This window comes from Diabrotica undecimpunctata, chromosome 1, assembly GCF_040954645.1.
Source record: "Diabrotica undecimpunctata isolate CICGRU chromosome 1, icDiaUnde3, whole genome shotgun sequence".
Classification (NCBI taxonomy): domain Eukaryota; kingdom Metazoa; phylum Arthropoda; class Insecta; order Coleoptera; family Chrysomelidae; genus Diabrotica; species Diabrotica undecimpunctata.
The window spans coordinates 4,311,328-4,327,622 of NC_092803.1; the positions used below are offsets into that span (position 1 = coordinate 4,311,328).

Consider the following 16,295-nt stretch of genomic DNA (forward strand, 5'->3'; position numbering starts at 1 on the left):
TAAAAATGGAAATAGAGCAAAGTATTTCCATCTAGCATCATGAAAGCACCATGCAACGATAATGGCAGAACTGGATACAATATTAATACAATAGCTTCAGAACAATATTGGATATACGGAAAAAAATTCGGAAAATAAGAGGCAAAAAATATTTGAAAATTATTGGACACTAACAGATTATACCAGACAATGGGATTTCATCACAAAATGTGTTCATAAAAAAAACAGGTAATAAAGAAAACTGAGTCAAGGCGCAATTTTTTCGGAGAATATAATTTTCTGCTTAATAATAAAAGAATAAAAATTTGTAAAACGATTTTTTGAACACGCTAGGTATACCGAAAACCTGGGTTACAACTGCCTTGAAAAAATTCGAGAATGTGGCCCTTTAGAAAAGGATATACGGGAACGCCATACTTAAAGGCCCAATAAAATCGCAGAATATATTAAGGAAAGTGTGAGAACTCATACTAAATTGTTTCCATTAGTTCCTTCCCATTATAACAGAAAACATTCAAAGAAAATGTATTAGGAAGATGGTTTAAATATTATTAAAATGTACAGAATGTACAAAGAGCACATTGGAACCAATTCTGTACAGATTTCAAGTGAACGGCAATATCGTGAATTTTCAACTCAGAATTCAATATAGCATTCTTTAAACTAAAAAAGGATCAGTGTCAACTATGTACGGTTTATACAGATGGTGATAATGACATAAAAATTGAAATTGCAAGAAAAATATGATCAACACTTAGCTAACAAAGTTGCAGTCCAAAAATTGAAAGATGTGAATAATGAACTAGCTACTAAAGATAAAACTTATGTGTTGCCTGTTTTGACCTGCAAAAGGTATTAGTTACCCCTCAATCAGAAGTAAGTACATTTTATTATAAAAGTAAAGTTGCAACCTTATAATTTTACAGTCTACGACATAGGTAACAATAATGGATGCTGTTACGTTTGGTATGAAGAGGTAGCTAAACGAGGACCAAATGATATTAGTAGTTGCTTGTTAGACTTTCTGAGGACACAAAAAACTAAAGGGGTTGGAAGTGTCATCTTATACTACGACAATTGTGGGGGGCAAAATAGAAACCGGTTTATTTTCTCCATGTTTGCATATGCTTGTAAAATTCTCAACATAAAAATAACACACAGGTTTTTGAAGAGGGGCATACTTAGAATGAAGAAGATTAATAGTATGCATGCAGTAATATAGACAGCTAAAAAGCGACAGGGTACTGTCTATATCCCCAGTCAAAATAGCGAAAGTAACTGGCCAACCCTAAACAATAAAAGAAATGTCCCAAGCAGGGGACGCCAAGGAATGTCCCAAGTAGGGGATACAACCAAGAATTCTATGTGTGAAAAACAGTAGGCGTAGTCAACTTCAAACTCATTTCACAGAGTTGCTGAAACTTTATACTTCTCCTCTACCTGTTGATAGTAAGAAATTAAAAGGTTTATTAGAGTTTTGCAGAGGTGATCCACCTTCAATATCGCGTTTGTATCATAACTTCCTTTTTTCTTTACGGTCAAAGCAGGGAACACAGACAAAGAATGATATACATTAAGACTCCAAAAGTTCTAGTAGTAGCGAATCTGAAGAAGATGACTTTGAGTAGAAATAAATGTAACCTATTTTGTGAAATTTAAGATATAGTTATAAAGTTCGTATTAAAATGTTTCTTTTAAAATGATCGTATGTCATTTTTTCCCTAAATTATTCCGATTAAAAATGAAGTATCTCATATAAAAAAACAGAATATACTTATTAGAAAAAAATATAATATTTTGGTGATAAATTTTGGGAACGGCATTTAAATAAACATACTTACAAAATTTTTGTTTTACAAACAGTTTAATTTTGGATATTTTAGAAACTGCTAACCAGTGTTTATACCTACTTGTAAATTAATTTTCACAAAACTTTTTAAAATTACATACTATACAGTCTTCGTTGCATGAGTCGATTTGTAAGTGCATATAGGACAACCTCAACAATTGCAAAGTGATATAAGGAGTTGTACCAATTCATTTAATCGTGAAGGAGAGAGTGAATATATAAAATAAAAGAATGTAGGAAATAAAAAAGATCAGGGATCAAAAAACAGCAAAAATAGTTTAATGTAGCGACGGAGAGAGTGGTCCGCAGAAATAACTAAAGCAAATCGGACGAGGACGCTCATTCCCAACATAGAGCCCTGGATTAACTGTAAATTTAGACATACCAACTTTTATTTCATACAATTTTTGACGAGCTATGGGTCGTTTATGACCAATTCCTATAAAATTAAAAAGAACTAATGACGACCGATGCGAAATATGTGGGATGGAGGATGACGCAGAACATTGCGTTTTGGCATGCAGTCAATTCAGTCAGGAAAGGGAAGAGCTGGTAATAATAATATGAAGCAGTTTACCAGAAAACATAAATAAAGTCATAGCTAGCAAAGAATGCTTTAATATAATGGTAAAGGCTACCACGGAAATTACAAAAAAGAAAGTAGTTAGAGCAGAATGTTACAAAATGGGTAAAACTAAAAGAATAAAAGTGTAGAGGAGCTGTACTTAACCGATTACTACTTTATGTAATTTATTTGTGTATGCAAAGGATGCAACCTCGGAATGAAAGATCATAAGCTGAAAATTTGCATACGTCTTAATTTTGATGGTATAAAACTTACCTCAAAAGTCTCATATAATCACGTGTCCGCGACTTAAGATATTTAAGGTCAAAGGTCACGAAAATGAGTTTTCTGCAAATATCTCGTTTCCCTTACACTTTATGACATTTAAGGTGGTAAGAAAAATTGTAGAATGGAAAATTCTCTTTAATTTTTGTCCCAAGTACTTTTATGTACCTTCAACCCTTCTTAAGATAGAGCGCAAAGAGTGGGGGACCGCTTACCTGTGTATACGGTAACGCGAAGTCAGCCAGTAGGATTCAATAAATAATAAGTTATATAGTTAATTATTCACTTAAAATACTATTATTATCATTAAATTTTTATTATTTATTATTTAATAAACTATATAGATATTAATTATAAAATATATATTTTTTATATAATATTTATTTTATTTTTAACAAACATACAATATTAAATGAAATATTTCAAATGAACTTTAATGATATTTTTAACAGCTGTATATACGATACATTAAGATCAAGTGCAGAATTCAACAATAATCATTTTTATATTTAATTAAATACTGAAAAAATCATATTTATTATTTTTTTAAATTATATATTTATTTATTAATCCAATAATCGACTTATTAAAGTTACAAATATAATATATATTCTTTTATTATGTATGGTTAATATTTTTGTATTAATTTTCTTCTTCATCGTCTTCTTCTTCCTCTGACTGCTCAATATCTGATTCATCATCATCATTCTCGTTTATTTTTATTCAAGAATATCAGGTGCATATTCACTTTCTTCCTGCATCCGCAATTAGAACCACAACCTTTCTTGCAATTGCAAAATATTGTATTCAGCAGTTCTTCTGGTGCTGGCGGTAATAATGTTGTTATTGGTTCCAGAAATTCATTTTGCATTACCCAGCCGAATTCTTGGTGTTCTAAATCATTTCCCAACCAAATTTGGGTCTGATAATAGGCACGAATTATATGCTGACGAGCTGCTGCACTTGAAGGTGGAAGACTTGATAACTGCACTGGTTTGTTGAGTCTTGTTGATTTGATGAACTGGGTGTATCGAAAAGAGTCTATATCGTCTTCTGATGGAGCATTATACGCTGCTAAGAAAATACGTACTCCATTTTCAAATAATTCTTATACAGAGCAGTTTTTTTGTTGAAATAGTTGAGGTGACTGATGTAAATAGTGATTTTTTTCGAACATTTTAATAAACGATATTTTACCTTTCCTATAAATCGCAGTCGTATCACATCCACTAAACGCGCGTAAAAATAAGATGTCTTCTGCACGTCGCTTCGATGCAGCAATTGAATGTTTACTTATATACATTTTTCGACACTCAACATGCACCATCATAGAAGTCAAAGTATTTAAATAATTTATATGACCGTCATTTCTTTCAATACTTGCAGTTTTTAATGTTTGTAAGCCACGCACAACACTCACAGAGACACCTTCTGATATTAACTTGTTACAAATAAAACACAAATCAGCCATTGCAATTAAAAATATTCACTTAAAATTATACGTCTGTCGATGCTAAGATGTCGTTTTCAACTAAACGATAAAATAATTTTTTTTCGGTAAAGAAATACTAACGCAGAGAAATAGCTCTACCCTACCATTCCCATTATCAAGTGAAATATCCCTCCACCGCTATTGTGCGTATATACATAGAAGTACCAAACTCATTCGCCACGGTGTGTAGAAAGTCATATTAAAAAAAAACCGGTTAGGTCATATATAACAAAGGAGCATCTGCTACAGCTTCGCAGAAACAGCAACCACCGTACAAGAGATTTGTATTTCGAGATATAATATTCGTCGTAATATGGACGAAAAGTATTTTATTTAATATTGTATGTTTCTTAAAAATAAAATTAATATTATATAAAAAATATATATTTTATAATTAATATCTATACATATAGTTTATTAAATAATAAATAATAAAAATTTAATGATAATAATAGTATTTTAAGTGAATAATTAACTATATAACTTACTATTTATTGAATCCTACTGGCTGACTTCGCGTTACCGTATACACAGGTAAGCGGTCACCCACTCTTTGCGCTCTATCTTAAGAAGGGTTGAAGGTACATAAAAGTACTTGAGACAAAAATTGAAGAGAATTTTCCATTCTACATTTTTTACTTACCACCTTAAATGTCATAAAGTGTAAGGGAAACGAGATATTTGCAGAAAACTCATTTTCGTGACCTTTGACCTTTAATATATTAAGTCGCGGACACGTGATTATATGAGACTTTTGAGGTAAGTTTTATACCATCAAAATAAAGACGTATGCAAATTTTCAGCTTATTATCTTTCATTCCGAGGTTTGCCTTCTTTTTTGCCTTATTTTACTGGATTATGCAGTACTTTTTCATTGTAACCAAAATTGTATAAGCTTTTTTTGTACAGCAATGCCTATACCCAAGTATGCCCAGAAAAAAATTAGTCAAAAATAAAACAGTTTTATTTTATAAATTTTCCGATTTTTTTAAATTTATTTATGGTTATATTTTGTAGAAAATAAAACAATTTGGTCTCACAACATTTACCCTGATTTCAAAAATGTAAGCCTTTATTTGATGATGTCAATAGAATACATGAATACATGTAAAAAAACATGAAAATGCGAATATTGCTTGAAAGAATTTGGCTTTAGTAATGATTCATTTCACGTTGCTAAAAATACAAACCAACCTTTCAGAAAAGTTTAAGTATTGTTTAGAAGGAACAATTATATTAATATTAACAGAAAAAGGAAGATACTAAACGCTAATTAAAATATTCTAAAATAGTATGTACACAGAGTGATCTACAATTTATTGGACGTTCTAATAATATCCACTTTACCATTCGAAGTGCAGAATATTCTATAATATATACTATAAGCCCATGGGATATTTTAAGGGGTCATTTGACCCAACATGAATCATATACAGGGTGGTCCTTAAGTAATTGTACAAAAAGAAACCGTAGATTCTACACTTTAAAATATTACGATTTAAGCCAAATTGCTTTTATAAAATGTTAATATTAAGAAAGATACAGGGTGTTAAACTGGAAATTTAAAATTTTAATTTTCGCTATAACTTTTATGTTTGTAAACATTTATGTATCAAAATTCATAATTGGGTACTATTGATCATCAGAAATTATAATCTGATACATACTTTAATGTAGCTCATAGAGGGAGCCACATATGCCACATATATGGAATACATTTTCACTTAACGTTTTTGCTCTTTAAGCTACCGGTATTTGTGATACAAAATATTAAAGATACATTATTTCAACAAAAAAAAGGTATACTTGTTAATAACTTCCAAACTCAACAGTTTTCGAGATAATCGCATTTTACAAATCAACTACATAATTCAGATTTAACGCAATTACTCCAAGCAACAAAAGAAAATTGGACAAAAACATTAATACTTCTGAATTTTGGTATAAAATGCCTTTAATAAAGTTAATAGTTAACGAAATATTAAATAAAATAAATATATTAGCAGGATAAAATAGTAGGGTTTGACAAAATAACAGAATAATTGGATTTTACATCAAACATTTTACGTTTTGTATTAAATTAAAGGTATAATCAAAATATTTTATTTATAAACCAAATTAAGAAATAGTTAAACTAAATAACATTAAACTTTTTGTCACAGTAAGTGTTCGATATGTCCACCATTTTCTTTAATTGATTTGTCAATACATTCCATAAAAAATCGTCTCATATCAAATAGCATCATTGGTTCTAAAGAAACTGCTGCAGTATTTATAATAAGTATTATAAGTATAATAATAAGTATTCTTTTGGGATTTTTATGCATTAGGTAATTATATTAATATCTCACCACATGACCTAGGAATATGACTACCAGGAACAATCCAACGTTCAGGAAAGTTGTATTTAGGTATGTTCTCACTGCCTTATCTCTATAATGTGGTGCTATACCATCTTGCATAAACCACATATTTCGCCTTAAGTTTGATGACAATTCTTCCAATAAATCAAAATCATTTTATAAAAAATGACGTTTATTTAAAATTCATGTTTAAAATGCATATCGTATGGTTTGGTACCATTAGTATTTATTTTTTATGGACATGCGAATTACCTTGTAATTTGAATGGTGAGATTTATTTACATTTTTCATAAAATGATTTTATTGATTGGTACACCACCACATTATAAAGAAAAGTGCAGTGAGAACATAATTAAATACAACTTTCCTGAACGTTGGATTGTTCGTGGTAGTCATATTCCTTGGTCATGGGGTGAGATATTAATATAATTATTTAATTCATAAAATTCCCAAACGAATACTTTATTATTATATTATGTTTATTATATATTATACTTATAATACTTATTATAAATACTACAGCAGTTTCTTTAGATACAATGATGCTATTTAATATGAGACGATCTTTTATGGAGTGTATTGACAAATGAATTAACGAAAATGGTGGACATATCGAACACTTACTTTGACAAAAAGTTTAAAATTATTAAGTTTAACTATTTCTTAATTTGGTTTATTAATAAAATATTTTGATTATGACTTTAATTTAACAAAAAAGTAAAATGTTTGATGTAAAATCCAATTATTCTGATATTTTGTCAAATCCTACTATTCTATCCTGCTAATATATTTATTTTATTTAATATTTCATTAACTATTAACTTTATTAAAGGCATTTTATACCAAAATTCAGAAGTATTGATGTTTTTGTCTAATTTTCTTTCGTTGCCTGGAGTAATTGCGTTAAATCTGAATTATGTAGTTGATTTGTAAAATGCGATTATCTCGAAAAATTTTGAGTTTTGAGGTAATTAACAAGTATACCTTTTTTTTGGTAAAATAATGTATCTTTAATATTTTATACCACAAACACCGGTAACTTAAACAGAAAAAAAGTTAAGTGCAAATGTATGCCACATATGTGGCATATGTGGCGCCCTCTATGAACTACAATAAAGTATGCATTAGATTATACTTTCTGAAGATCAATAGTACCCAGTTATGAATTTTTATACATAAATGTTCACAAACATGAAAGTTATAGTGAAAATTTATTTTTTTAATTTCCACTTTAACACCCTGTATCTTTCTTAATATCAACATTTTATTAAAGCAATTTGACTTAAATCGCAATATTTTAAAGTGTAGAATCTATGGTTATTTTTTTGTACAATTACTTAAGGACCACCCTGTATAAATCAAAACTACAATATGTAATAACAACTTTAGAAACCGTCAGTTTTTATTGGTACAGGTGGCTACACAGGTAAGGTAAACTTAAGGGGGGCGGAATTTGGTCAACAATTTTTGTACGACATTTATAACTTAGGTAGGTAATAGACCTAATGCTGTACAAAAATATTTTGAACCAGAAAATTTTGACCCCATTTTCGATAATTTGATACAGTACGGCATTCATTCACATAGTTTCGGATCGATATTTAAATTACTTTTTTTACAGTGCCGTACATATCGGATAGTACAAGGGTGAGAAATCTAGGGCGAACCCTTGATTTTTAAGTAGTACAAATGAGGTCATTTGAACCAATATGAAACTCACTGATTTAAATTTAGTTGCATAAAATTATAACATTTTTGGATGTGCCATAGATTTTTCACGGTACATGTGCTTATTTGAGCCAATATGAAACTCACTGATTTAAATTTAGTTGCATGAAATTAAAACATTTTTGGATGTGCCATACATTTTTCACGGTACATGTGCTTATGAGAGGAAAATTAATTTTCCTCTTATAAGTAGGATGTTACGATCAAACATTTCTGTACGGCATTGATATATTTTGTTAATATTGATAATTCTTATTAACAAAAACAAAGTGCCTTACAAAAAAAAATGGTTATAAATGGCTTTAAAAATATTATAATCCAGGTTGTGAGGCCGCTTTCGTAGAAAAAATATTTTTTGGATTCGGTTTCTTTACGAACATAAAAAGTCTGTTGGTAGGGGATATTGGCTAGTTGGTAAATCATTGCTGACAAAGATGAAGGACAATTAGGCTTAGTCTTTTGTTGAGAACTAAGTAGATTCTGGCTCTGCATTCGATTATTGGCATGATGCATGTTTTGTAACTGTGAAGGAGAGTAACATGGTTAGTATTCCCAAATTTACAATTTAATAGTTTTAGAAGGTTGGCTCTATTTGGGACCTTGTTTGTGGTGTTTTCGAGCTTTTTTGTTGAGTATTATGTGGTTGATCTATTCACGGTCATATTTCGGATGTCTGATTAATATTAATTGTTTTTTTTTTGTTGAGTTTAGAGTTACTCTCCATTTATTGCACCGCTTGATTGTTTAGTCAGTTATGCTTGTGCCTTATCGAACACAGAGCGTTCTCTTTTCTTACTCTGTAAAAGGCCGCGTCAGCATAGAGGAGGATGCTTTCGGGTGTAGTATTAGGAAGGGGTAGGTCACTGTTATAGACTGTATGTAGGATAGGCGCTAGTATTGAGCCCTGTAAGATTCCTGCTTGAGAAGTGAAGGGTGTGGAGAGCGTATAAACGTTTTTATCATGGATAGTCCGAGAAGAGAAATAAGACTTGATTATTCTCAGGAAAGCAATTGGCACCAAGGTTTTGTGTAGTTTTTTAATAAAATCGTCGTCATTTAAGTTAATTAATGATAGATGGCGTAGCGAAAAAGTTAGGTTCATTTTTGATATGTCACAGTTTTGCCATTCGAGAGCAGTTGCTATGAAACGTGCTTTATTTTGGGGTTAAGTTATCTAAATAGTGTAGGATCTTTGATTCACGAAGGATCGGATAACCAACCACGTGTTACTAGCTGAGAAATGTCAACACCCCGAATGATGTACACGTTTCATATATTATTTATCTTTGAGTATGATCCAGTATGACATTGTTAATCATCTGTTAACTTTATCCTATGATTAATTAGTTCTTGCCAATTTAATTGCAACAATGCACATTATATCGGACTAAAAGTTTTTTAAGAAGGTCCATTTAAATAGTGGAGGAGTTTGAGCTTAAAACTGATTTCTTGAATTTCAGATCTACAATAGTATCTTCAGGTGAAGCGAGCGATCAGACGACGGTGAGAATTTTTCTTTTTTTGTTTAATAAATACAAAAATTCTCATTGCTGACTTGATTCCAACCCACAAGTACGAGTAAGTGAGTAAGTTACAACTTTGTTCAACAATTACTGCGACAATAAAAAAGTGATTTTATATTTATTTCCAATAAATCATCCACTCTGTATACTTCTACCTATAATTTGTACTACATTTACTATTTTATTTTACAAAAATAATACAAAAAACAAAAACTAATAAACAAAAATTTATAAATAAAGTTATTTACATAAAATAAATTAATGTCCCAATAAATATTATAAATATTTAAAATTAGTAGTTTTTTTTATTAGTTTGACATATCGAAAGAATCGCTTTGAGTTTACTTTTTCTAATAATTCGATTGGACAGTCTCGATTTTGTTTAATTCTAACAATAACTTTATATTTTAGTTTGTATGTTATGTTAATGAACCACCTTTTGTTAATTTTAAATTAAAAATAAAGTAACAGTACTGTACTCTAATAAAAACCATATGAGTATACCAGGATTGCTATTTATGTTTAGAGATATGGCAAAATCATGTGAAAACGTCAATTCTAACATCCACTGATCTTTTAGCGATGTGTCTCAGATAGAAAGGCAACTATATATATAATTCGATACTCTTACTGATCGAACTTTTAATTTTTACTCTTACCGACGGATTCCAGTTAACATTTTCTACAATTTGGATTTCTTTGTAGTTGCAGTCAACATTTTGGAGTATTTAAATAATAGTATATCCTGTACGTTGTCGAAAGCTTTAGGATAATCCACAAAGCATACATAAACATTCTTGTTCAAATCTCTGCACCGTTATATTAACACTGTATCGATAAACCTTCATCGCTTATCAACAGCTAGCTCTCTCTGTCTCTCTGTGTGCCAGCACTCCTATCAACAACCAACCACTACCATTCATGCACGCTGGGGATGAAATACCGACTAAAGGTATAATAGTTTTATGCAGAACATCGTTTCTCTTGTGCTAACAGCATTTCGGAAACCAATCTGTGAATTGCCTATTTAATTTGCTATAGATTCTCTGGTGTCTACAAATGTATTAAAAACTTTAGTGATTGGATTGATAAACCTTATCAGACTGTGTTGATCGCAATGTGTAGACTTTGGGTTTGTGGATAAGACTACGAAAGTTGATTGTCATTAATCTTCTAATATTTTGCCACTATTAAATATATTATTCAGGAGGATATTTAGATTGTTTAAGAATTGATTGATTGATGAAAGAATTGATGAAATAACTGGACGTAGAAGCTGGAAAGATAGGCCTTAATATGAATTACAGCAAGACCAAAATCATAACAAATACAGATGAAGACATCACAATGAGGATCGGACAAGATGAAATAGAACAAGTTCAGGATTATATATATCTGGGTCAAACTATAAAACTTAACAAATAAAACCGAACAGCAGAGATAAAAACACGAGTTAGACTAGCATGGGCGGCATTTGGCAAACTAAGCTACATTCTTAAAAACAAAAGATATCCACAGCATTTTAAGACCAAAGTATACAATCAATGCGTACTCCCTGTTCTCACTTATGGTTCCCAAACGTGGACATTTACAAAAGCAAACATAGACAAAATCATAAAAACCCAAAGAGCAATGGAAAGACAAATGTTGCACATCAGACTAATGGATAAAAAGAGAAACGAGTGGATAAGAGAGAAAACAAAAGTGAGGGATGTTAGACAAGAAGTTGCAAAATTAAAATGGAGATTTGCAGGACACAATATAAGACAAAAAGAAGACCGATGGAACAAAATTCTTATAAGTTGGAGACCGAGGGAATATAAACGAAGCAGAGGAAGGCCCCAAATGAGATGGGCAGATGATGTTAAGAAGCACGTGGGCTCTAGGTGGATAACTATAGCGACAGACAGAGAAGAATGGAAAAGGATTGAGGAGGTCTATGTCCAAAGATAGACCGAAGAAGGCTAATTAGAAAGAAGAATTGATTGTCGTTCTACATAGGATTTTAATCATGAACATTGTCGAGAAACAATAGAAAAATACGACGATCATATTTTTTCTCACCTAGTTCAAATTTGCTAAATTTCTCAAACGATTGTATACCTTTAGCTTTCATAAATTTTGTCCATATCTTACCATCTTGGAATAAAATAAAGTCAACTTATTTTTTAAACATTTAACAGCGAACAAAGAACCTGCGAATGAGGATATTGCAAAGTTATCTTGTTCGTTAAGTAGAATTGCTTTGAAAATGATTTCAAATATATGAAAAAAATATAGTTTCCTTAATAATATATGAATAAATTGTTAAAATATATGAAAAAAATATAGTTTCTTTAATAATATATGAATAAATTGTTAAAATATATTGTTTTAAATATATTATTTGGTTTCAGTTGACTGATTCAAAACTTAAATAGCATTCAGAATGATAATAGCTGATACGTAAGATACTGGATTGTATTATAAGGATAAACAATTGATTATTATCTAGATAGAAAAAACGGTGGTGTTTTGTGGTTTGATACGTCGTTTTATAATGTAGCTATGACATAATTTTGCAAAACTACAGTGAACGCTCACAGGTAAATTTCATAGAAACTTAAAAACAAAAACAAATCAATTTTTTATTGTTAGTTACAAGGAATACGACATTTACTCATAGATGAAGTAATCAGCAGCGAGTTACGTTTATTATATTTTTGAAAATTTATATGGACATTCTAGTAACAATTTTCCAAAAAACAATCATAATTTAAAGTCACACAATTCCTTTAATCCATCTAACAGGCCAAATCAGCCTAGCAACCATTATCGTCCCCAAAATTCAATCCCCCACACATAAATATCAAACAAATCCAAATTTTACATATCAAAATCAAAACCCTTTCAATTCTAACTTTTTATATCGAAATCAAGGTTATCAAAATCAAAATTCTTTAGCACCTTAAGAATAATTTCACATCTCAGAATCGTTCCACAAACTTCCGACCAGAAATTAATGTATTCAGGCCCAACCGAATTCCTAATGATCCGTTACCTAGGCCACAACCTATGTCAATAGCATCCAGAAATACTTTGGCAAAACCAAGAAAAACTGCAACATAACTTACAAAAGTTCCAATTAGAAATTCAAAGTACTATAAACAGTTTGGGAAATTATACTACTTTTCAAGGTATCATAAATCAAATAAATTTACATTGTCAGAATATGATAAATTTTATTGAAAATATAGCAAATGGAATTATGTTTTCAAAATTAAACACATTACATAGTTCAATTATTTCGAGTCAGGAAATTCACGATATGATTAAATATTTGCACAGTATTTACCAACCTTCTCAAATTCCAAAATTTATAAATATTTTAACATATTACATGCTATTAGGGACACAAGTAACCTTTTCAAGTTCAAAATTGATCTTTGCTACTCACATTCCTATCCTAAAACCAAATGTCCTTGATTTTTATCATATTTACCCAATAATTCAAAAGAACAAGATGTTCACTTCCACATACCCTTATTTGGCACGAACCTGTGACGAGACGCACCTACAAAAAAAGAATGTCCCATTTGAGAAGAAACATAATATTGCAAAGAAGTTAACATACTACAAGACAATTGCACCTTATATTTCCTCAATGGTTAAAGTTCAACCCAATGTTTTACCACAGAAGTCACTCTTCTAGAATCCATGATCGAACAGAAAATATACAAAAATTCCAGAGCCATAATATTACCAAAATTGACTTTGAAAATCTTTATGCAATTAATAATATGGCTAAACAATTAGTACGAATTAGAGGAACAAATATTCCTTTGCATACGACTCCATTGGTGACCACCTCAGTCATAGCAGTTATTCTAATCTTGATTATTCTGTATATTATTAAACAAAGAAGACCAAAACAACGGAACGAGCATGAAATAGAATTACAAGAAGATTTCGACATTGAAGAAGATTCCACAAACCAGCATTCCAAAAATAATTCCATTATTTTTCGGACTCAGTGAGGGAGGAGTTACGCCACTGGATTCCACAGAATCTGCACATTGTAGGCCAACAGAAACTACGCAATACAATATTATAAATAGAGGGAAATTTTAATTAATATCATATTGATAGCATTAATGATGATAGTATACAAAGACAATTCCACATATTCAACTTAAGAGCAAAGAATTCATTGTGACGGTCTCGCCTCAGAAAATAAATAGTAATTAATCAGTAAATTGATCGCGTCAGCACTGAATAAGCAATGAGAGTTGTAGTAGTAGATATTTTTGATAATTTTTAATACTAATCAATTGTCTGTTTAATAATTCCCAACTTTCTTTGATATTTTTCTTATGACTAAGTATCTTTGGTATCAGCTTATTATCAAATAGTTGTGGTATACATTTATGGTCACAGAAATGTTATAAAAAACAAAAAAGCAACAAAGATAACCTTTACAGCTATTAATACTACTTACACGAATCTAAAAGTGGGTTTCTGGTGGTTCATCGATATATTTACATGTAAAAGGCATCAAAAACCAAGAACAAAACGACTTATCGTGCTTATGTTTACATTTTCCTCTTCGACTGTGAAAAATTCGACTATGCTCAGAATCGATGCTAGAATTTTCCGAGTCCCGAACGATACTATCGTATCCGCTTTCGGCTCTTCTGGAAATACCTGCTGGACTGTGTTTGGACGTTCTAGGTGTGGAGTCGTGGCCGCTGTCGTACTCTTCGGATTTCTGACCGCCGTCTCCTAGTTTCCTACTCATTTTGATGGCAGCTATTCCTGTTTCTAGGTTTAGTATTGCTCTGTTTATTCTCTCCACTAGAAATAAAGACCTTCAAATTAAAGTATTAAAAATAAAACTTTATTTACCAAATTCAGGCTAGATTAGATTCAATAAAAGAATGTTTTTATTTTGTGAAAATTTTATATTTTTAATAATTTTCATAAAACGCTATATGCTCTATCATATGAATCATCTATAAATGCCGTAAGGTCGTAAAAACCCTAAAACTTTTAGCAACAAAATATTCCAAATATTTTAAAACATTACTTCCATCTACTTCTATCCATTAAATCATACACTTTCCGGGCTCAATAATTCTGGATGATGCAGATAGGCAAACCAACATAGACCAAAGGCAGGGAGAGATGACATATATTCAATACTGTTGCATAGAGGTACTGTTGGGATTAGAGGTATTGATAATACACCCATGCAAGCTCCTAAAAGCCAGTTTAGCATGGAGGGTCGTACTGGAAGTATGGCAAAAGGTTAAAGTCATATACTTGCCTAAGGTAGGTAAAGTATCAGACCTAACACCAAAGTCATATAGAACGATTAGCCCATCTTCTTTTCTATTAAAAACGCTGACAAGACTTCTTGATAGGTACATCTGAGACAAAGTGCTTAAAGATAATCCTCTAAGCAATTGTTAATATGCACACCAACCTGGTAAATCTACGGACTGCGTTGGATGATCTAAATGAACTTATCTCAAAGTTAATGGAAGACAAAGAGATAGGAATATAAAATAGAAGGGGCATTTAATATTGTTACTACTAGCCCTTTGACAGGGGTTATAAGTAGACGAGACACACCTGCGATAATATGCAGATGGATAAGGTCATCCCTGGAGAATAGGACAGTAATAGCCACTCTGGGTAAACCAACCATCAAAGCAAAAGTAAGTGGAGTTCTGTCTTTTCTACTTTGGACAACTTTGGTAGATAATCTTCTCAGAAATCTGTCCACAGAAGGCTTTTATTGTCTAGGATATGCTGACGATATAGCAACCGTTGTCAAGGGGAGGTTTGCCCAAGTGGTGTCTGAGAGAATGCAAGCAACCCTAAATACAGTTACCAAAATAAGAGAGACTGACAGTCAATGCTCAGAAAACACAAATCGTCAATTTCACCACAAAAACAGAACTACAAGGTGTAAAAGCACCCGCTTCCCAAAAGCTTCCCGCACCTAAAAGAACCGGTGCGGGAAGAAACAGAGATTTCATTTGCCAAAAATACATAATACCTTGGGGTGTATTTTGATCATAGGTTTACATGGAATACTCATATTCTGAAAACCAGTCAGAAAGCTACTATGTCCCTGGGCAGGTGTACAGAATGTGCGGTAAGAATTGGAGACTTAACCCCAAAATGACTCTATGGTTATACACAAGGGTTATTAGACCAATGATAACCTATGGCTCGGTGACGTGGTAGACACAGACGCAGCAAGTGGGAGCAATAAATCTGTTAGATAATACACAAAGGCTAACATGCCTGTGTATTACGGGGGATATAAAAACAACTTCTACAGCAGCGTTGGAAGTCCTGCTGACAACAAAAAGCTAATCGAGAAGCAAAAAGCCGATATTGTGATAGCGATAGGGGCAACCTATCGATGCAACAGCTACGAGATATAGCTTTAACGATAAGTTCACAATTAAGATACCAGGCAGGGACGACTGAAATGAAG

The 16,295-nt window shown here is 31.4% G+C and overlaps 1 protein-coding gene across 1 annotated transcript in view; it reads right to left on the minus strand.

The window, feature by feature from the left end:
• Positions 1 to 13,968: 13,968 nt before the first annotated feature.
• LOC140442283 (kinesin-like protein CG14535) overlaps positions 13,969 to 16,295 on the minus strand; it is a 105,271-nt gene continuing 102,944 nt past the window's right edge. Inside the window, exon 11 of the mRNA XM_072533359.1 lies at positions 13,969 to 14,638. Within this exon, the coding sequence (XP_072389460.1) occupies positions 14,289 to 14,638 (350 nt within the window). The 3' untranslated portion in view covers positions 13,969 to 14,288. The remainder of the gene's footprint in view (positions 14,639 to 16,295) is intronic.